The following is a 23694-nucleotide window of genomic DNA, read 5'->3' on the forward strand; positions in this document are numbered from 1 at the left end:
AGATTTCCCAAGCTTTAAACATCCCAAGGAGAACTGTGCAAGCGATAATATTGAAATGGAAGGAGTATCAGACCACTGCAAATCTACCAAGACCTGGCCGTCCCTCTAAACTTTCAGCTCATACAAGGAGAAGACTGATCAGAGATGCAGCCAAGAGGCCCATGATCACTCTGGATGAACTGCAGAGATCTACAGCTGAGGTGGGAGACTCTGTCCATAGGACAACAATCAGTCGTATATTGCACAAATCTGGCCTTTATGGAAGAGTGGCAAGAAGAAAGACATTTCTTAAAGATATCCATAAAAAGTGTCGTTTAAAGTTTGCCACAAGCCACCTGGGAGACACACCAAACATGTGGAAGAAGGTGCTCTGGTCAGATTAAACCAAAATTGAACTTTTTGGCAACAATGCAAGACGTTATGTTTGGCGTAAAAGCTACACAGCTCATCAACCTGAACACACCATCCCCAATGTCAAACATGGTGGTGGCAGCATCATGGTTTGGGCCTGCTTTTCTTCAGCAGGGACAGGGAAGATGGTTAAAATTGATGGGAAGATGGATGGAGCCAAATACACGACCATTCTGGAAGAAAACCTGATGGAGTCTGCAAAAGACCTGAGACTGGGACAGAGATTTGTCTTCCAACAAGACAATGATCCAAAACATAAAGCAAAATCTACAATGGAATGGTTCAAAAATAAACATATCCAGGTGTTAGAATGGCCAAGTCAAAGTCCAGACCTGAATCCAATCGAGAATATGTGGAAAGAACTGAAAACTGCTGTTCACAAATGCTCTCCATCCAACCTCACTGAGCTCGAGCTGTTTTGCAAGGAGGAATGGGAAAACATTTCAGTCTCTCGATGTGCAAAACTGATAGAGACATACCCCAAGCGACTTACAGCTGTAATCGCAGCAAAAGGTGGCGCTACAAAGTATTAACTTAAGGGGGCTGAATAATTTTGCACGCCCAATTTTTCAGTTTTTGATTTGTTAAAAAAAGTTTGAAATATCCAATAAATGTCGTTCCACTTCATGAATGTGTCCCACTTGTTGTTGATTCATCACAAAAAAATAGTTTTATATCTTTATGTTTGAAGCCTGAAATGTGGCAAAAGATCGCAAAGTTCAAGGGGGCCGAATACTTTCGCAAGGCACTGTATATTGATACATAGCTATATGCACTACACATTGTTTGGGGGATGCTAATGTGAAACATGGCCTTTAAACACCATTGTTTCATACTGAACGCAGCATAGGCAAATCGAGCAACGCACAGTGGCATTGACCTAGGGTGGGTTAGATACCCCCTCATCATATTGGGAGGAAGAAATTCAGAAACAAATTGAAAGTGGGATTCATTATTTATATTTGTGTACATTCATCCATCCATCCATTTACTTATTTATTGATGAGTGCATTTAATTATGAATCTATTTATATGTGCATTTATGTATTAATTCATTTATTTCTAATTACGTCAGGTTTGATCAATATGCTTTCAGAAATTAATGTCAGCCCAATAAAATCATTATGGCAACAGCAGCAGTCACAGACATACAGCTGGTACAGGAGAAACTGCATAACAGAGTAGTTATCAGCGTTTGATTTGGGGTGTGTCCAAAACAATTCCAGCTGACTGAAGGGATTTACAGATCAGATACGAATCTTATCGCAGGCCTGTAAGTCCCAACAGTGAGACAGGTGCTTCTGTGCAGAACTGATCAAAGGAGGAGAACTGTCCTGTCAGTTCGGGATTAAACCAGTGGTCAGCTAGGGCCTGTGCTGTTTACATGTGCTGAAAGAATTAACTTGCCGCTGGTTAAATATACAGTAGACATCACAGGGGCTGTCCAGGCATAGGTCGTCATGGTTGGGGCCAGGAGTTTTTCCCTGATCAAGTGACCATGAATACCTCCAGGACCTAGTCATGAGGCCTAGGGGGTATTAATGCTTCAGCCTCAGCACAAATAGAACATCCTATCCTAATACCAGAATATGAGTGCAGCAACGTCTTACCGCTATGCAAAACAACATGAGGTCAATAGCAGAGACTCACTCAAACTGTCAGAAACATTCTTACCTGAATTACATGCACAGTGTATGTGGGACAGGCAATATGTGCAGCATCAGCAGCATGATGTCTCATACCTGCCTGCCAAAATGCCCTGAGAGATCTCTGGATTGCCTTTATGGCCCTCCTGACAGGTTAGACAACATGAATAGCATTAAGGGCCAGCCATGAGAATGTCCAGTGAGTCCAGAGGCTCATAATTATGCATATGGCCCTTCACACATCGTTCTCAGATTCCTTGTCATCCCCCAGAAGACAGAGAAAAGACGATAAATAACGTCCCAGAGTTCCACAGCTGGGACAGCTTGTTCAGGAGGCCACATCAATAAAAGCATACTTTAAAATGGCATTTGTTGGCCTTCAATTTTCTGTAAATAGCCTCAGGTGGCATGTATTTATGCAGCAGACCCCATCCAACAATGCACTGGTTTTTAGCTCTGAAATCTAAAATAATGCCTACTGTACAGCCCAAAACTTGCTTAACCATACTGGTATAATAAGCTGACAGAATGATCTGACATTTCCCTAAACATTAGAGTGACCCTTCAAACAGATGTAGGTCTAATCTCTTCAAAGACAATAAGGGCATTTCCATCTAAAAGGATCCATGAGCACTAACATGTGAAGTTGATAGGAGCATATCAAATTGGGTGCCAAATGAAAGCTCTATAATTTGGGGAAATGAAGGCATCGATACATTTTTCAACCATTTTGCAAAAAAAAAAAAAAAAAAAAAGGCATAAGTACAGGCTTTTATTTTTGGATAAACTGATAGAAAAGGAGTCTTTGTAAACATCTGCCAGAAAAAAGTATCAGAAATACATCAAAACAATGTTGACAAAAAGACCCATGCCAACAAATACTGTATTAACACATTTTGTTTTGAAGAAATTGTTTACCTTCTGTAAGTTTAAGAAACATTGCCTTGTAATTCCGTTACCAAAAACCCACATATCTTTCAGATATTTTAAAATGTTTCTCCCTCATGAGAGGATAATGAAAGTTCACAGAAGTAACAAGTAAAAGGTAGACCTACCAATTAGTTTGTGATTTTACTGATATTAATATTGTTTGTTTATGAAGTGATTAAAACTCAATTACCAACAACAACAAAAACAACAGGAAAACTGGATTGGCTATAACGGGAATCATAATAGTCACAAACCACAGTTGGGCCACTTGTTACGGTCCTCCCGTCAACTGGCATACTGTGAACTTCAGCTCATAACTTTTCTTTGTCTTTTGGTTGTCTGGTGGTCAAACCAAGAGTTAAAATAATCAGAGTCTGGACAACCCCTCCCTCTCTAGTTAACGTCACCTCTCCCAGCTCCAGCCATGAGCCCCCTCGCTTTCCATTTACTGTAACCAGCATCCGCACCCACTGAGCACGGCCGACACCGGATGTCCACGGACATTGAAAAGTAGTTTAACGTTGGCCAGTCCACCCTGGCCTTGATGTTAACCCTATCTACGCTAAGACCCCAGCCAAAATGGGCATTTCATTTATATGCATGTCCAGGCCTTATATTTAGCCTCACAATTCTTCTCAGGACAACCAGGGCTACAAGTAGAACACACAACTATTTGACAAACAGTTGCATTTATGAGTTTTACTGACCAACGTCTAAAAAAATAATAATCTGCAAAAGCAAAAATCTGATAAGTCATTCATATGAATGCTGTAAGCACAAAAATGGTTTGCTCACTGGGAAATGAATATATTGGTCAGTGACAACTGTGTGGAGTTTACATTACATGTGCTTGTTCATGAGAGACTCAGCTTTTTATAGATTGGTTTGAGCTACAAACTACTAAAAGCATTCAGACTCGACAGACCATTTGGGATCCGCCTTTGTCTCACAAACACCGCTCTGGTTCAGCCCCCATTAATCACACAGACTAAATGGTTGGTATATACGGATGCAGAAGAAATAGAATCCCAACGGTACAACCCAGAAGTCTGTAGCTCCAATGCACAATGTATAAAAGGCGTTAGAAGTCCAAAACGCGCCAGCGTTACGGTGGGACTCAATGAATTAAACGTCCACAGACTGACCGAAATGGACCAAATCTGAACCCATCATAGACGTATGTTTCACAAGTTTGGCTAGCACAGTACAGTACAATACTGTAAGTAAACAGAAAAGTACAAACCAATACAATATTATAGTACAATACAGTTAAGAGAAGTATAGTATATGCCACTTGAGGCTACGTACAGTACATTGAAGGCCTACAAATCCCATTAAAGTATTAGTTAATTTATGTGGCCACCTGGACAACTGGCCCAGGCATGGAACTCTGGGACGTCATTTATTGTCCTCTCTCTAAATCTCTCTACTTTACTGAACTCTACGGCATTGTACTGCACACCTCTACCCTACTCTGCTGAATTGTACTCTAATGTGCTCTGCTGTCCAAACTTGTGAAACATGAGAATGACATTCGTATCCATAAATGACTAATTTCTGTGCCGTACAGATCAGGGACCCATGATGTAACTCAGTAACCGTAATTCCATTACCAGGTGTAATGCCACTTCACTTACTGTAGTTCAATAACCAAAATAGATGTGTTCAAACTCAAGGTGCATTGCCGTAGTTGACACACAATTCCTTCTGCAGACAACTTTGAATCTTTAATTCGGCGCAGATATTTAACACATTTTCCAAAAACTGTGGTGGCATAAAAATCTGAGGGAGATTTTGCAGTGATTCAGTTTGCATCTGCACAGTTCTTTCACTAAATTCATTTTTTGTATATTTTTCCAGTGAAATTTTGTAAAAGTATTGTGTATGGTTTGTTAAATTTTGAAATCACTGTTTGTTTGGCATACATTTAAAATGAGTCAAAGCAGAATTGCATTACTGTGGAATTTCTCATAACAAAAAATTATTTTCAAGTTGTCCTATACAGAAATCGCTCCGCCATTTCGTGGTTGCTAAAACTAACAGTTAGCCTCATTTCAGTTTAGGTGACAAAATAAACTAGCGTAGTGTCATAGTACCATCTTACACCACTGTGAAATATAGTTCCCATAACCAAAAATAACCAAAGCTGGTGTATAAAACCAAAAGTAAAAGACAAAAAAAATTATAATAATGATGAACGGGAAGCATAGAAATAGCTCACATAGAACAGCTCTACCACCTCAGACTTGCTTTCAAGTACAATCATAGATCTATCACTCACATTTCTACGTTAATTTGGTCAAGTCACCCCAAAGGTTACATATTGTCAATCTAAAAAAAAAACTGTGACAAAGCATGATTGTTCAGTTCCATCCCATCCACACAGTGACACACGCATGTGTGGCTCCAAACACATACTGGAGATGTAACAGGGCAATACATCACTGGGGACTTTACAACTCCATAAAGGAATCATGCAGGAAGCAATCTCCATTACAACCTGGCAGTGGATTTTGGATGACTTTGTCTCTGGCCCACTGCACGGGCCAGAGGCAGCAGGCAAAAACTAGCCAGGACAGAGCAGAGAGTAAACTACAGCTCCAGTATGGCATGTCTGTTTTAGAAGACTGCCCACGAACCAGTAGTAGGGCACCAGAAAAGTAGAGCCTAGACAGAGTTTTACTCTTCCATGGCTCGATCTTTCCCCGATCATGGTTACACAGGCCACAATAACCAGTTGGCCACACTAGTCAACATAACACCAGGAAGTTACCGCAACAACAACCAACAGGGGAAACACGATTATAATCCAATCACATTTTATTTGTCACATGTGAAAACAGCAGAGAAAGGGAATACCTAGTCAGTTGTACAACTGAATGAGTCTTCTGCATTTCATCCAACCCCTCTGAATCAGAGGTGCAGGGGGCTGCTATAGTCGACATCCATATCTTCAGCACCCGGGGAACATTTGGGTTAACTGCCTTGCTCAGGGGCAGAACGACCGATTTTTACCTCGCTGGATCAAATCCCGAAGCCAACAACATTTTGGTTACTGGCCCAATGCCCTAACCACTAGGCTACCTGCTGTAGACCTTACCGCGAAATGCTTACTTACAAGCCCTTAACCAACAATGCAGCTCAAGAAAGAGTTACTAAATAAACAAAAACAAACCAAAAATGTAAGAAGAAAATTACATAACAATAACGAAGCTATACAGGGGATACCAGTACCGAGTCAATGTGTGGGGGTACAAGTTAGTCGAGGTAAATAGTCTGGGTGGACAATTGATTAATTGTTCAGCAGTCTTATGGCTTGGGGGTAGAAGCTGTTAAGGAGCCTATTGCTCCTAGACTTGGCGCTCCGGTACCGCTTGCCGTGCAGTAGCAGAGAGAACAGTCTATGACTTGGGTGACTCGAGTCTGACCATTTTTGGGGCCTTCCTCCAACACTGCATAGTATATAGATCCTGGATGTCAAGGAGCTTGTCCCTAGTGATGTACTGGGCCGCCTGCACCACCCTCTGTAGTACCTTATGGTCAGAGGTCGAGCAGATGCCATACCAGGTGATGATGTAACCAGTATGGTGCAGCTTTAGAACTAGAAGGATCTGGGGACCCATACAAAATATGTTCAGTCTCCTGAGGGGGAAAAGGTGTTGTTGTGCCCTCTTCACAACATTCTTTGTGTATTTGGACCATGATGATGATGTGGACGTCAAGGAACTTGAAACTCTCGACCCGCTTCACTACAGCCACGTCAATGGGGCATGTTCAGCCCTGCTTTTTCTATAGTACACGATCAACTCCTTTGTCTTGCTCACATTGAGGGACCACCTCCCTATAGGCCGTCTCATCGTTGTCGGTGGTCAGGCCTACCACTGTTGTGTCAGCAGCTAACTTGGTGTTGATGGTGTTAGAGTCGTGCTTGGCCACGCAGTCATGGGTGAACAGGCAGTACAGGAGGGGACTAAGCATGCACCCGAGGGGCCACAGTGTTGAGGATCAGCATGGCAGATGAGTTGTTGCCTACCCTTACCACCTGGGGGCAGCCCATCAAGAAATTCAGGATCCAGTTCCAGATGGAGTTGTTTAGTCACAGGGTCCTTAACTTAGTGATGAGCTTTGAGGGCACTATGGTGTTGAACACTGAGCTGTAGTCAATGAACAGCATTCTCATATAGGTGTTCCTTTTGTCCAGGTGTGAAAGGGCAGTGTGGAGTGCATTAGAGATTGGCGTCATCTGTGGATCTGTTGGGGTGGTATGTGAATTTGAGTGGGTTTAGGGTTTCCGGCATGATGGTGTTGATGTGAGCCATTTCTGTCCATTTCCAAGCCTTTATAACTTGATCCTGGAACATGAGAAGAATACATGAACAAGTTCCACAAGCAACATTAAAACTAAAAGGACCCCAACATTTCAAAAGCATTTCATGGCTACCGACGTGAGTGCTACAGGGCGGTAATAATTTATGCAGGTTACCTTCACGTTCTTGGGCACAGGAACTATGGTAGTCTGCTTGAAACAGGTAGGTATTACAGACTCGGTCAGGGAGAGGTTGAAAATGTCAGTGAAGACACTTGCCAGTTGATCTGCGTAAGCCTTGAGTACACGCCCTGGTAATCCGCTTTGCGAATGTTGACACATTTAAAAAAGGTCTTGCTCAAGACGGCTACGGAGAGTGTGATCACACAGTCGCCCGGAACAGCTGGTGCTCTCATGCAGGCTTCTGTGTTGCTTGCTTAGAAGCGAGCATAAAAAAGGAATTTAGCTCATATGGTAGGCTCGCGTTACTCGGCAGCTCGCATATGGGTTTTCCAAGCCCTGCCACATCCAACGAGTATCAACACCGGTGTAGTAGGATTCAATCTTAGTCCTGTATTGAGGCTTTGCCTGTTTGATGGTTCGTTTGAGGGCATAGCGGGATTTCTTATAAACGTCCGGATTAGTGTCCCGCTCCTTGAAAGCGGCAGCTCTACCCTTTAGCTCGGTGCGGATGTTGCCTGTAACCCATGGCTTCTGGTTGGGAAAAATACATTCAGTCAACTTGGGGACGATGTCGTCGATGTACTTATTGATGAAGTTGGTGACTTGAGTTGGTATACTCCTCAATGCCATTGGATGAACCCCGGAACATATTATATACTGGTACTTCCTGCTTTAGTTTTTGCTTGCAAGCAGGAATCAGGAGGATAGAATTATGGTCAGATTTTCCAAATGGAGGGCAGGGGAGCTTTGTATGCATCTCTGTGTGTGGAGTAAAGGTGGTCTAGAGTTTTTTTTCCTCTGGCTGCACATGTGACATGCTGGTAGAAATTATGTAAAACTGATTTTTTGTTTGCCTGCATTAAAGTCCCTGGCCTGTAGAGGGCCGCTTCAAGAGGAGCATTATCATGTTTGCTTATGGCCTTATAGAGCTCGTTGAGTGCGGTCCTAGTGCCAGCATTTGTTTGTGGTGGTAAATAGACAGCTACAAATAATATAGATGAGAGATCTTGGTAGATAGTGTAGTCTACAGCTTATGAGGTAGAATACCTCAGGCGTGCATTATCTTGAGACTTCTTTAATATTAGACATCGGGCACCAGCAGTTATTGACAAATTGACACAACCCCACCCTTCTTACAAGACGTAGCTGCTCTGTCCTGCAGATGCATGGAGAAGCCAGCCAGCTATGATCTGTGTTGGCGTTTAGCCACGTCCCGGTGAAACATAAGATATTATAGTTTTTAATATCCCTTTGGTAGGATAGTCTCAATCATAGATCGTCCAGTTTACCTTCTCGTCTGCGATTCTTACAAGGCACCCTGTCTTTTCTTCATGCTGAAGACAGAGTTGGGCCTTATCTTGACAAAGCAGTATATCCTTCACGTCGGACTCATTAAAGAAATAAAAAAAATCTATATCCAGTTCTAGGTGAGTAATCGCTGTTCTGATTTCCAGAAGCTCTTTCCGTCATAGGAGACGGTAGCAGCAGCATTATGTACAGAATGAGTTACAAACAATGCAAAAAAATGAAACAAAATAGCACAGTTGCTTAGGAGTCTAAAAACAGCAGCCATCTCCTCCGGTGCCATTATATTGGTAGATAAACCAAAACATTGAGTGGTTAAAATCCAGTCTTTCCAGTGTAGAAAGGGCTCCAGGCAGGTAACAGTGACAGTTCCTAGGCCAGCACTAAGGCACTGTTTGAAGCGCAGACAGAGGCATACAGACATAACATGGGGAATTGTAGAGGAAAGGAAGTAGAAACAAATTAACCTCGTCTCAGGCCATAACATTTGGTTTAAGGTTGATGTCAGAGAACATTTTTCAGACAAACTAAAGCGAATCAGATAAAGGCTTACTGTGCACAGCTATTATAGGCAGCACTGCCAAAATCACGAGAGCCGTTTGTTGTCAGCAGGAAATGGCACACAGTGTAGGAGTCTCACTCTATTATATGCTGAAGTCAGGCAGGGGATGGAAAACAGAGACAGAAATGATCCTTCACTAAGCTCCGCCCCAGAATGTGGGACAACCAATCGCAGCACTCCAATGGATCGCAACCATTCGAGTCCGACACCTCGGACAGGCTTACGTTTAAAAACACATGAAAGCCATTGAGGGCATTGCAAAACAGTTTATCCAAAAACAAAATTGTTTGACCTGTTGGTGTTAGGGGGCAGTATTTTCATTTTTGGAAAAAAAACGTTCCCGTTTTAAAACGGGATATTTTGTCAGGAAAAGATGCTAGAATATGCATATAATTGACAGCTTTGGATAGAAAACACTAACGTTTCCCAAACGTTAAAGATATTGTCTGTGAGTATAACAGAACTGATGTTGCAAGCGAAAGCCTGAGAAAAATCCAATCCAGAAGTGCCCCAGGTTTTGAAAGCGCTGTGTTCCAATGACTCCCTATTCGGCTGTGAATGTACCATCAACGAGCTTACGCTTTCTATGTATTCCCCAAGGTGTCTACAGCATTGACATAGTTTTACGCATTTCTGTTGAAGAATAGCCGTATGGAGGCACATTTCGTAAGTGGTCACATGGTGGCTCCGAGATAGTTTCTTGCGTAAAGTGCAGAGGTAGCCATTACTCCAATCGGTCCTAGAGAAAAAGGAATTGTCCCGACTGATATATTATCGAATAGATTTTAGAAAAACACCTTGAGGATGGATTCTAAACAACTTTTGCCATGTTTCTGTCGATATTATGGAGCTAATTTTGAAAAAAATTCAGCATTGTGGTGACTGCAATTTCCGGGCGATTTTTCAGCCAAACGCGAAGAACAAACAGAGCTGTTTCACCTACAAAAATAATATTTTGGGAAAAAAATGAACTTTGGCTATCTACCTGGGAGTCTCGTGAGTGAAAACATCCGAAGTTCAAAAGGTAAACGATTTAATTTGATTGCTTTTCTGATTTCCGTGACAAGGTTGCTTGCTGCTAGCAAGGCATAATGCTATGCTAGGCTATTATAAACTTAAATGCTTGTCTAGCGTCTTCTGTAAAGCATATTTTGAAAATCTGAGATGACAGGGTGATTAACAAAAGGCTAAGCTGTGTTCCAATATATTTCACTTGTGATTTTCATGAATAGGAATATTTTCAAGGAATATTTATGTCCGTTGCGTTATGCTAATTAGTGTAAGATGATGAAAACGATCCCGTTCACGGGATGGGGTGTCACTAGAGGTTAAAATGGCTAAAGTGTTGCACCATGTCATTTCAGCAAGCCACAACACTCACCATCTCTTGTTCTGAACATTTTTCTATAGTTAGAAACTATAGTTAGAAACATGTTATCGCTGACAAATTACGCTAATTGATTGCACCCAAATTGTCCATTTTAGTTCACCCAAATTGCACAATTACATATTGGTTTTCTTACCCTGTAAGGAGTCTGTGGACCAGGTATGATGACAGCAATCCATGCTTTGGTTTTGTTTACTTGGCCACTGTTTCAAATGCTAATTCTTTTTGCATTTGTGGCACAACTTTTTAGATACTTTAGCATGAAAATGCTAATTTGTTCAGATTTCCCCCCCCACCCCACTTATATCAATATAATTATTTTATTGTTACTATGCATGAAGTTTAAAATGCATTCTATCATTACTAAATGTGTAATGTGAAAATGTGATACATTTTAACATTACTATACTGAAAAAAATATATAAAACGCAACATGTAAAGTGTTGGTCCCATGTTTCATGAGCTTTTGACCATTTCTTTGAAATACTAATGACTAACTCATTGGTAGAAAGAATGTTTGATCCAAATCGGATGTTAGGCACCATCTTTCCGATTTGGTCCTGCCGTACATACCTACAGCCACTACGGTCGATTTTGCCAGTGGTTCGTATGGGGAAATGGTCTTGGCAGGAAAATGTTGTCCAAGGTCAACAAGAATAACCAAGGGGGCGGGGCTTAGGGGAGGGTCAATTGACTTGTGGTTGTAGAGGATGCTAGCTTGACTGCGCCATCTTCTTCTATGGTATATTGGCGATCGCACAATTTAATATGCATCACGCCACCTACTGTGCGGAATGGAATCAAGATTCCCAAAATCAGAACAAACTACCAACATTTATAAATAAACTAAATTAAACAACTTTTCTGTTAAAAAATAAAAACAGATCTGCTCCCTACACAGGCTCAGGGGGAACCTTGGAGGGCGGGTCTTCCGGCACAAGAAAGCCCTTGCAAGTCTTCAGATGTAAAATCCATAAGTCCCAAAAACATTTCTGCCACAGCCACAATAAATGTTGTTTTCAGTCTCTTGGAATTCTTAGAGACTAGTGCAGTACAGTCTATAACTGTGGCAATGAACACGACAAAATCCAACTTTTTAACACACAGGGCATCTTTTGACTGGCAGCAAGCCGTACCATATCTTCACTAGCATCACTTGTTTTCTCAATTATTTTAATAGCATTCGCATAGAAGATTCGATTGACCACTAACTTTTGCCACCTCAATCTCTGTCACTCTTAAAGGGCACTCCAGGAACTCGGGATTATGATCCCCACCGCAAATTGCAACACAGTCGTCCTTCTATACACCGTTCTTCAGTACACTCTGTCCGCCTGCACACACTTGAAACATGGCCAAATCCTTTACAATTCTTACACTGCAATGGTTCGGGGACGAAAGCGTTTACCTACATTTGTGAAGCTTGGTTGTGTATTTGCTCTTTATCAAAAGACAGGACCGACTTTATTTCTCGATTCACCCAGCAGTTCAGACGCCGGGCACCAACCACATCAGGGATTCTCTTCAGGTATTGAACCTGAACATCCATCGTCACCCCTGAGATGACGTCTTTGACAGGTGCTCTACTCCGAAGTTCAAAACTCACTGCAATCTTCCTCTGTTCTTCAGAAATACATTTCATCAAAATATGCAGTCCTGGTAACTGACAGGCTCCATTTTCCACACCTCAAAACAGGTCTCCCACATATGCATTCTTACTCAAACACGTCCCTAAAAGAAGTGATTCATTATCATTCATAAACTTATCCTCCACTCCAATTTCAGACAATTTCCTTTGTTCCAGTTTTCAATACTACTGTTGTCCATTTAAAATATTTGTCTTCACCAATTTGCATGACGCGCTGCTTGATTCAAACTCAGTATCCTCTTCCGCCATCTTTCCCTCCTTCCTGACCAAGTCGTCTATGACGGAATGTGCTTTAGACATCCATTATAGAAGGCATTCTTCAACACTGTTACAGAAGATTTTTTTGTTCTTACGATCTGGAATACCTCCTTCAAAATGTTGACCCCTTTACATCCCGAGACCCTGGATCATTGCTACTCTCCCTTCCAGGACGGCTACAAGACCATCCCCAAATCAGATCACACCTCCATTCTTCTCCTCCCTACCTATAGCCAGAAACTTAAACAGGAAGCTACCGTGGTAAGGACTGTTCAATGTTGGTCTGTCCAATCGGAATCTGTTCTTCAAGATTGTTTTGATCACGCAGACTGGAAAATGTTTAGGGTCGCCTCTGAGAATAGTATTGACTTGTAAAGTGCTTAGAGGATGTTGTTCCGACTGCAACGATTATGTCTTATCCAAACCAAAATCCATAGATACTACAGGTACAAAGTGGAGTCTCAATTCAACGGCTCAGACACAAGACGTATGGGACTAGAACTCCAGACAATCACAGGTCGCATTCACCAACACCTCTCTCCCGGACAAGCTAAACATCTTCACCCGCTTCAAGGAAAACATTGAGGCGCTAACGCAGGCCACCAACACTCACAAAGACTGTGTTCGCGTGTTCTCTGTGTCCAACGTGAGTAAGTAATTTAAGTGTGTTAACCTTTGCAAGGCTGCCAGCCCAGATGTCATTCCAAGCCACGTCCTCAGAGCATATGCAGGCCAGCTGGCTGGAGTGTTAACGGACATATTCACTCTCCATATCCCAGTCTGTTGTCCCCACTTGCTTGAAGATGTCCACCATTGTCCCTGTATCCAAGAAAGTGAAGGTAACTGAACTAAATTACTATCGTCACGTAGCACTCACTTGTCATTATAAAGTGCTTTGAGAGGCTAGTTAAAGACCATAATCACCATACCAAACACACTAGACCCACTACAATTCGCACATCGTCCCAACAGATCCACGGATGATGCAATAATAATTGCACTGCACACTGCGCTATACCACCTGGACAAGTTAAACAATTTAAAGGCAATGCTACCAAATACTAAATGAGTGTATGTAAACTTCTGACCCACTGGGAATGTGATGAAAGAAAGAACTCAATCAATCAATCAATCATTCTCTCTACTATTATTCTGACATTTCATTCTTAAAATAAAGTGGTAATCCTAACAGACCTAAAACAGGGAATTTTTACTTAGATTAAATGTCAAGTATTGTGAAAAACTGCATTTAAATGTAGTTTGCTAAGGTGTATATAAACTTCCGACTTCAACTGTATATTACTTTAAAAATATGAAAACGTTGGTTTTTAGTTCACTCAATGGTCATGCTGCAGATGGCCATTCCAACCCACCCCCTCAGTCTTTACTCTCCCTCCACCCAAATGAACATTTATTTATTCATCACTGCCACAGTTATGTATATAGTGCTATTTATTTGTATACCGTTTTTTTTATTACCATTTTCATAATTTGAATGTTGAAGCTCAAAGCCTAAGTTTTTCACTGTACACTGCAATCGCACCTGCAACCTTGTACATGTGACTATTAAAACTCTGAATTGGAATACATGGAAAGCGACAATACACAGCTAAGGATTATGCTCACAAATCTGACTGTACTTTAGCCAGAGAGAGGGAGTACTAGTACCAGTATGTATTTGCTTTTTGTGAAGTTGCAATAGTTGTGTGTCTGATGGCAGTGTGTTCCAGACATGGGAAGCTCTAACAGAGAAAGCAGTTTGACAAAATGTGCTTTTCCTTAAGGGAACTATACAGTTACCTCTCATGGCAGACTTTGTGAATCTGCTGCCATGGGTTTGGGTTTCTGTTTGACAAAAGCACTAAGTGGAGGGGGAGCCAGGCCATTTAGGATCTTGAATACAAGACATTGCAAAAGATTATCCCAACTCAGGAGCTTATGCATTCTGAGGATGTAACAGTGGTGATGGCTATCGGGCTTTCTATCAAGAACATTGAGAGCCTGATTGTAGACAGACCAAATGGGTTTTAATGTTGTACAGCAAACTTGGGCCCAACTAGTCAAGCAGTCTGTTAAGTGGGGGAGAATCATAGCTGTGAATGCCTTGAATTATGCTCTGCAGACTTGAGTGGTCTCTCTTGAAAACACTTCAAATCTCAATGGGATAAATAAATTAGGAACAAATAAAGGCATGGTTAAAAAGAGACTGGGGCGGGAGGGGGCTCTGTGCATAGATGCCAAAACAAAATAGGCATGCATGTACAAGGCCTAGCCCAAAGCATAAGCACCAAGAGTTACTTTATTTGGGACTCAAACATTCTATCATGTAGGGGTGGAGGACACCAACATTGAATCCAGGTGTGTTTGGACTTGGAGGTACCTTGCATGGACTCCAGACATCTCAATAACAAGACCCTGAATACTTCTGTTTTTTGGTCTCAGCATTGAAAGCAGCATGCATCACTTGCCCACAACAAAACACAGACTATCTTACAGCAGTGGTATGCTTCCAGTTATGACAAGATGAAACATGTTACTTTCTATCAACAGCAGCTACCAGTGCACTCTACATTAGCCATGATGTATTGAAATAATCAGTTAAATCAGTGTTTTGGCCATACACACTACCCGACCTTGCTAGGAATAGGCAGCGTGTGGGTGAGAGGAAATGCAGGTCTAGACCAGAAGCTATCACAGGCCAGGGCCCACATGACCTGCATTAGGAGGTCAACAACATAAAAGATGAAGATGTAACGCTGCCTTGATAAATCTGTAACCATGATTATATATGGGCATTATCAGCTTCCACCAACCCTGGCTGTTGGCCATGCATCGTCCCTGCCGGGAGAGACTGGGGACAGGAAGTAGACCTTTAGAAAGCCTCATTATTCACCCAGAGAAAGTGGACCAAAACAAAGCATTGATTGCACAGCATGGCACGTGTGGCATCATGCTACCAAGTCTGCCCACGACCCACCGTCTATGAAGAAAAGAAAGGCGAGACAAGGAGAGGGGGTGTTGTTCCCTCTGTGAAACCAAAAAAAAAAAAAGGTTTTACCAAGAAGCTACACCGCTCTTTGAAAAACCATACTACACAGTAGTGTGATCATATGCACCCACTCGCGTGTCTGCACATCATATGGCTGTGTGTGGCAAACCACTGAAGACAGAGATCAAAGCCATTGTGAGAATCATGCAGCTCCACAGCCAATGGTAGTGCATGAAGATATAAAAAATATATAACCTTTATTTAACTTGGCTAGTCAGTTAAAAACAAATTCTTATTTACAATGACGGTCTACCAGGGAACAGTGCCTTGTTCAGGGGCAAAACGACAGATTTTTACCTTGTCAGCTCAGGGATTCGATCCAGCAACCTTTCAGTTACGCCCAACGCTCTAACCACTAGGCTACCTGCCGACATGGAGAATTTATGAAGATGATTTATCTATACTGAATAATAATATAAAACGCAACATGGACAGTGTTGCTCCCATGGTCCATGACCTGAAATAAAAATATCAGCAAAAACAATACGAATTCATACACAAACTGCTTATTTAGCTTCAATTGTGGGCACACATTAGTTTATATCCCTGTTTGTGACCATTTCTCTTTCCCCAAGATAATCCATCCACCTGACAGGTGTGGCAAATCAAGAAGTTGATTAAACAGCATGATCCTTACCCAGGTGCACCTTGTGCTGGGGACAATAAAAGGTCACTTTAAAATGTGCAGTTTTGTCACACAATACAGACGTCTCAACTTTTGAAGGAGTGTGCAATTGGCATGCTGACTGAAGGAATGTCCACCAGAGCTGTTGCCAGAGAATCAAATGTTAGCTTGTGGTAGAGAAATTGTCTCCAACAATGTTTTAGAGAATTTGGCAGTACGTCCAACTGGCCTCACAACCGCAGACCACGTGTAACCACTCCAGCCCAGGACCTCTGGGGGCCTGTGCCATCCCTGGCACGTGAAATCCATAGATTAGGGCCTAATGAATTTATTTAGATTAAATTATTTCCTTATATGAACTGTAACTATAAAAATCTATGAAATTGTTGCATTTCTATTTTTGTTCAGTGTAATAAAATAAGTAAAGAAATCTGTTTTAAAGCCAATTTCCCAAGTGTTGATCATGTGTTTGAAAGGTGTTTACAGCTTGTTGGTTTTTAGGCTACATGTTAACCAAAACAAACTAAATCGAGCCCCCTCTAAGACCTCTCTGCTAACACTCCTTTACATTTTTTTGTGAAGCAAAATGTGTAGACAATTTGTTTTTTGAGCCATATGTCGTGCCGGTTCCGCAGTGTCTTAATCTAAACAGGAAGCCTGTCCGAACCTAGTCCTTGATCATGACTCAGTTCCATTACAATACACATAAGAGTCATTGGATGAAGGCGTTTTCTGTAGCGTGGAATTTTGTTAGGAGCTGCGACGCTTCGTCTGAACATTAACTGGCATCGCTTGCGGTACGGTTTTTGAAGCATAAGGACCTTATCTTTCATATCGGTGAGAAATTATTTCCAAAAAACAAAATGGTTAAACTGATACACACCTTTATAGGGTAAAGGTTCCCACACGGCCATATTTCCATGTTATAGCATTTGTTTATGGAAAACAGTGTGCTAATTAGCCATCTGTTTCTGAACACCTGTGTGTAAACTGAACACAGACGCCAAAAACGTCACCTGCAACAGTGTTAAGACAGTAAGTGTATTTGGCATTTGTGAAATTATTTTGATGTGATTTTTAAATTGAGGGATTTATGTTTCTAAAACTATACCGGAATTGAGATTCGATTCACGTTTAGATGGAGTAGGCTATTTGGCCGTTTTGGCTTCCAGGGCCAATTCTCTTTAAACTGAACATGCAAGTTCCTTGGACTAAGGAGTAACTTTAGGCTCCTTTAGTCCAATATTGGGCTAGTCCGAACCCCGTAAACAAGAGTATGGTCAGAATATATTCTGGCTAGACGCTTCCTGGGGGAAACCTGGTATGATAGCCAAACAATCTTCCTAGCACGTTTTAGCTTTAATGAGCTATCGGCAATCACATAAATGTTTACAAGTATTTGTCTCACGCGCCGAATATAACGGGTGTGTAGACTTGATCAGGAAATGCTTGCTTACATCCCTTCAACGATGCAGTTAAAATAATTACAAAAAAGTAACAATAGGAATAAGATACAAGAATGTAGGAATATACAGGGAGTACTAGTACCACATAAATGGGTATGAGGTATGTACATAAAATCAGGGTGAAGTGACTAGGCATCAGGATAGATAATATGTTTAGGAATAAAGAACGAACGGAGTAGCAGCTGCATATGAGTGTGAATGTGTGTCGGTGTGTGTGAGTGAGCATAAATACTTTCAGTCTAGGTAAGATCTTTACTTTAAGTAAACTTTACTCTAGCTACAGAGGAACAAATTGGGGAATACAGCAGGTAGCAGTAACCTTCCGTACCCAGCGTTTAAATAACTACATAGGAAAGACTAGATAAGAAACATTTTCGTTTACCTTTTACTAGAATCCACATGCTAACTAGTCAGCTTGCTACCAATACTACTTACTTTTGTGTCTGCCCACACCCCATGACTGTTTAGCGAGACTGGGGCTCCGAATTATTGCCCTTCCAGCCGACTTCAAAGCGTCCATGTCGTAATCCAAAATTGGGGCAAAAAGCCCAGAGTTTCGATTCTTGTCTCTCGAAGAGCTTGGTTTGTCACACTCTCCCAAACTTTTCCAGCGGTTCCCCCCCGCTGTTTCAAAGACAGCCCAGAATAGAAACATTATCATATTCGTCCCACTGGGCGGTGTTATGTAGCTAGCTATGTAAATTAACCGCATAATGTACGTGACGTATATTTGTGGAATATTTAACAGAGATTTGGATATAATGACGAGATGCTTATGTCTCCACTCTAACAATGGGATTCGTTGTCCACAGAGCGGAATGGCGGGCTGTCAAGCTCCCGCCTATTCCTCTCTTTGGATTGGTGGAAACATCTCCTTATTTAAACTACGTTTTTAATATTCGATGGGGGTGCCGTTTACCGACTGTATTCAATGGAGACGCTTGCTAGGCTCATGAATATGCATAAACAGTCTCGAACGCCCACAGGGGACAACTCCGATATGGTGGGGTTTTTTCACAGTTGCCCGGATGTCACGTGCATTACACTTATATCAGTACACTCATAACAACATAAGCGTTAATAATCTTATAATATACCAATTTATGTTTATCTCGACTAAATCCGACACTCATTGCCCCCCCCCCCTCACAAAAACTACTCACCTGCTTAATAATTAAGGACCTATTCAACGTGGACAGATTGGACAGATTTGGGCTCTCTTTCTACTATATCGCACGAGCAGCTCTTTCCGGGCCCTTGTTACTCGAGTAGGTGGTGCCTTCACTGTGACTGATTTTCCTATTCTTTTGAATAGTGAAGTTTATCAGAATATCAACAAAATAGACATAAATTACTGATTGATGTGTTAATAAGATGTTCATAAACTAATGTGGCTAAATAATTATTATGGACATGGTGAATATGTAAATCAATTAATACTGTTGCCATATATCATATCATATCATATCATATATATCTGACAGGACTCCTGTCATGGGCTACAATATTTGTCATCATGATGATGTGCACTGAACAGATGTTGGATTTCCTCTCAAATTACACATTCATTTGATAAATATTTCAACATTTTAGATTTTCTCTCAAGTTACACATTTCATATACATTTAAACCCGAGTGAGTACCCCCCTCCCCCTGTGTAACCCAAGCCCCAATCTCCCTTGGTGCCATGACAGCCAGGCCATCATATAAATGGCCAGACAGCTGCTGGTGAAAAAACAAAGCCAAGCCAGTTCCAGTGAGCCTTTGCTCCATCACCATAGACCCCAGCTCTCAGCAAGTCCCTCCAGACTACACTGTTTCTGGCACACTCTGTGTGACATGATCACCTGTCTGAAGACAGAACTGTGTTGAAAGGACTCCCTATGGGACTCTTGGGTGTCATACACCCTCCCGGGCCATAACAAAAGCTCTTCTCCCCTAGATGGTTGTTTTTTGTCAATATAAATATTTTGAGTTGGCTCTGATTGAATCTGAATAATGAAACTGTTCCACACATGAGTTATGACCATCTCCACTTTGCATTTTTCAAATATCTTTCGTGAACCAACATCCATGATACACCGAACAAAAAAGTAAACACAACATGGTCCCATGTTTCATGAGCTGAAATAAAATATCTCAAATGTTCCATATACACAAATATCTTATTTCTCTCTTTTGTGCACAAATATCTTTAAATCCCTGTTAGTGACCATTTCTCCTTTGCCAAGATAATCCCTCTACCTGACAGGTGTGGCATATCAAGAAGCTGATTAAACAGCATTATCATTAAACAGGTGCACCTTGTGCTGGGGACAATATAATGCCATTGTAAAATCTGCAGTTTTGTCACACAATCTCACAGATGTCTCAAGTTTTGAGGGAGCATGCAATTGGCATGCTGACTCCAGGAGTGTCCGTCCACCAGAGCTGTTGCCAGATGAGAAATTAACATTAAATTACCTTAAGCCGCCTCCCTCGTTTTAGAGAATTTGTCAGTATGTCCAACTGGCCTCACAACCGCAGATCATGTGTATGGTGTCGTGTGCGAGAGCGGTTTTGAATCTAAACGTTGTGAACAGAGTTCCTCATGGTGCGGTTATGTTATGGGCAGGCATAAGCTACGGACAACGAACACAATTGCATTTTAACGATGTCAATTTGAATGCACAGAATTACCGTGACGAGATCCTGAGGCCTATTTTTTAAGCTACCTGCGACCAACATGTGCATATCTGTATTCCCATGTGTATTCCCATGTGAAATCCATAGATCATTTGTTTTAATTGACTGATCCTCATATCAAATCAAACTTTATTTGCCACATGCCATGAAAACAAGTTTAGACTTTACAGTGAAATGCTTACTTACAAACCATTAACCAACAGTGCAGTTTAAGAAGAAGAAAATATTTACCAAGTAGGCTAAAATAAAAAGTAACAACATAAGAATAACAATAACAAGGATATATACAGGACACGCCGGTACTGAGTCAGTGTGCAGGGGTACAGGCCAGTTGAGGTAATCTGTACATGTAGGTGGGGGCGAAGTGACTATTCATAGGTAACAAAAAAACAGCAAGTAGCAGCAGTGTACAAGAGGGGTGGTGTCAATGTAGATTGACCGGTGGCGATTTTTATGAATTGTTCAGCAGTCTAATGGCTTGGGGGTAGAAGCTGTTCAGGAGCCTTTTGGTCCTGGACTTGGCGCTCCGGAACCGCTTGCCGTGCAGTAGCAGAGAAAAGTCTAGAACTTCGGTGACTGGAGTCTCTGACAATTTTTATGGGCTTTCCTCTGACTCCGCCTATTATATAGGTCCTGGATGGCAGGAAGCTTGGCCCCAGCAATGTACTGGGCCATTCGCACTACCCTCTGTAGCGCCTTACCGAGCAGTTGCCATACCAGGCGGTGATGCAACCGGTCAGGATGCTCTCGATGGTGCATCTGTAGAACCTTTTGAGGATATGGGGGCCCATGCCAAATCTTTTCAGCCTCCTGAGGGGGAAAAGGTTTTGTCGTGCCCTCTTCACGACTGTCTTGGTATGTTTGGACCATGATAGTTTGTTGGTGATGTGGACACCAAGGAACTTGAAACTCTCGACCCGCTCCACTACAGCCCCGTCGATGTTAACGGGGGCCTTTTCAGCCCTTCTTTTCCTGTAGTCCACAATCAGCTCATTTGTCTTGCTCACATTGAGGGAGAGGTTTTTGTCCTGGTACCACTGCCAGTTCTCTGACCTCCTCCCTTTAGGCCGTCTCATCGTTGTCGGTGATCACTACCACTGTTGTGTCGTCAGCAAACTTAATGATGGTGTTGGATTCGTGTTTGGTCACACAGTCGTGGGAATACAGAAGGGGACTAAGTACACACCCCTGAGGGGCCCCAGTGTTAAGGATCAGCGTGGCAGACGTGTTGTCTACTCTTACCACCTGGGGGCGGCCCGTCAGGAAGTCCAGGATCCAGTTGCAGAGGGAGGTGTTTAGTCCCAAAGTCCTTAGCTTAGTGGTGAGCTTAAGATTGTGGAGTGCGATTGAGATTGCGTCATCTGTGGATCTGTTGGGGCGGTATGCGAATTGGGGTGGGTCTATTGTGTCCGGGAGGATGCTGTTGATGTGAGCTGTATGAACTGTAACTCAGTAAAATATTTGACATTGCTGCATGTTGCGTTTTTATATTTTTGTTCAGAATAGATAAGATCCTTATGTTGTACCCCAGCAAAAGGTGCACTTTCCACATTTAATTTCCTTGAGTTAACACCAGTCATCACCTATTCACATTGTGCACTCAGGGGTTTGGAATTCAAAATATCCAGCAGTTCCAGATTTCAAAGGAGATGACATGCCACAGATAAAGAAATAGTTCTACAATGTAGTGTTCCCAGGTGCATTAGCATAACTTGGTTTGAAATAGTACAAATGACAGTATCCTAGACTTTAAAGCAAAAAGATGAATGGTATTTATATTTTTCATTATCAATTCATTCAGCATTGGAGGAAAGAAAGTGATCCAAGACAGGTTCAAGTGAGTAGGTCAATTTTAGATGTGTGCATTGTTAGATATTACTGCACTGTTGGAGCTAGAATTACAAGCATTTCTCTACAGCGGCAATAACATCTGCTAAATATGTGTATGCGACCAATAACATTTGATTTGACGTAGGCAGCCGCTGAAGGCACATATTTGATATGAAAATGCAGCCAACTCTTGCTCTGCTGGCAGGGGGAACATGTGTGAAATAATTATTCATGTATAATGAATGTACTACCTAACTATAATTCATGCACATCATGTTTGTTTGACAGTTTGATAATATCAATCTTGGCCAGTCTTAAAAATCAGTTGTGGTGAGCGAGTGTCTATCCACAGGAGTACTGATTGTCCCCCACGTAATTCACACCAATGGCCTCCTATATTACATCCCCATTGCCAGCACAGTAGATATCTATTTAATAGCAGACAATAGAAATAAATCAAAATGCTGAGCTAAATTTGCATTGCATAATGGCTTCATGATTTGTTTACTGTATACTTTGCCAGATTCAGATTGCTTGAAAAGACCCATTTTAATCTGTCAAATCTGAATGGTCGATGTGCCAAATTGAGACGTTAATTTGGAACAAAGCACTCAGGATTAAATGTATGCAATTAATTATTTTTCTGCAGATTTATGCCTGATAGGGCGCCTCTGTGAAATTGCCAAATATGCGTGGTTTGGGGGGCCTCTACGCCTTGCAGTGTGGAATGCCCATGCAACTCAGCTGAGTGGGTGCAACAATCTCCAAAACCGGATCCATGTGTTTGTCAGCGTATTTGGATACAAAGCATTTGAGGGAATTCTTTGTCAAAGCCATACTTCATCTTAAAAGGGTTAATTGAGAGCAACATCTTGAAGAACCTGAAATACAAAAATCGAAGTGAACAAACAGGCAGCCCCTATTGTTTCCATTTACAGTTCCGTTATTTAGAAATCGTTGGCCGAGAGGTCATTCTATTTCTAAAAGGCTCTAGTGATTATTTCACTGTGGCGCTCAGACAGCCAAAGATGTGGATAGAGAATACAGAGGGTTCAGTGATAGAAGAAAACAGGGCAGCGGGTTTAAGTGCTCAGACTGGTCTGGGGATTAAGGTAATCAATATATGGCGACCTCTGCCATTTACCATCTTATGTGTCCCAGGCTTGGCTGAACAGCGGCAGCTAGTTCATTAGCTGTGATTGGATTTCATTTTAGAGTGAACCCCCACAACAACAAAAAAGCTGAGGACCAGAGGCTTTGTAGAACTGAAGAGATGGATACTGCCTCCTAGTGGGAGTGAGATGACCGTAACATTTAATTGCTCTTTCTGACTTAACTCTACTGCCTGATGATGTTTAAGAATTATGTCATAAAGGACAAGGAAAGGAACTCCCGACTGAACA

General features: G+C 41.8%; 1 protein-coding gene across 7 annotated transcripts in view; it reads right to left on the reverse strand.

Annotated features, from left to right (window-relative positions):
- LOC110498005 (low density lipoprotein receptor adapter protein 1-B) overlaps positions 1 to 20718 on the reverse strand; it is a 79222-nt gene extending 58504 nt beyond the window's left edge. For 4 of the 7 annotated variants that reach the window (XM_036954933.2, XM_036954934.2, XM_090211394.1 and 1 more), the window contains exon 1: positions 18212 to 20718. In XM_036954933.2, the coding sequence (XP_036810828.2) occupies positions 18212 to 18488 (277 nt within the window). In that variant the 5' untranslated portion in view covers positions 18489 to 20718. Of the gene's footprint in view, positions 1 to 13309; positions 13456 to 18211 lie in introns of all 7 variants that reach the window. The other 3 variants (XM_090211398.1, XM_090211396.1, XM_090211397.1) reach the window with 2 other exon arrangements.
- Positions 20719 to 23694: the final 2976 nt, after the last annotated feature.

The sequence above is a fragment of the Oncorhynchus mykiss genome, chromosome 19, assembly GCF_057628025.1.
Source record: "Oncorhynchus mykiss isolate SJ-2025 chromosome 19, ASM5762802v1, whole genome shotgun sequence".
Taxonomy (NCBI): Eukaryota; Metazoa; Chordata; class Actinopteri; order Salmoniformes; family Salmonidae; genus Oncorhynchus; species Oncorhynchus mykiss.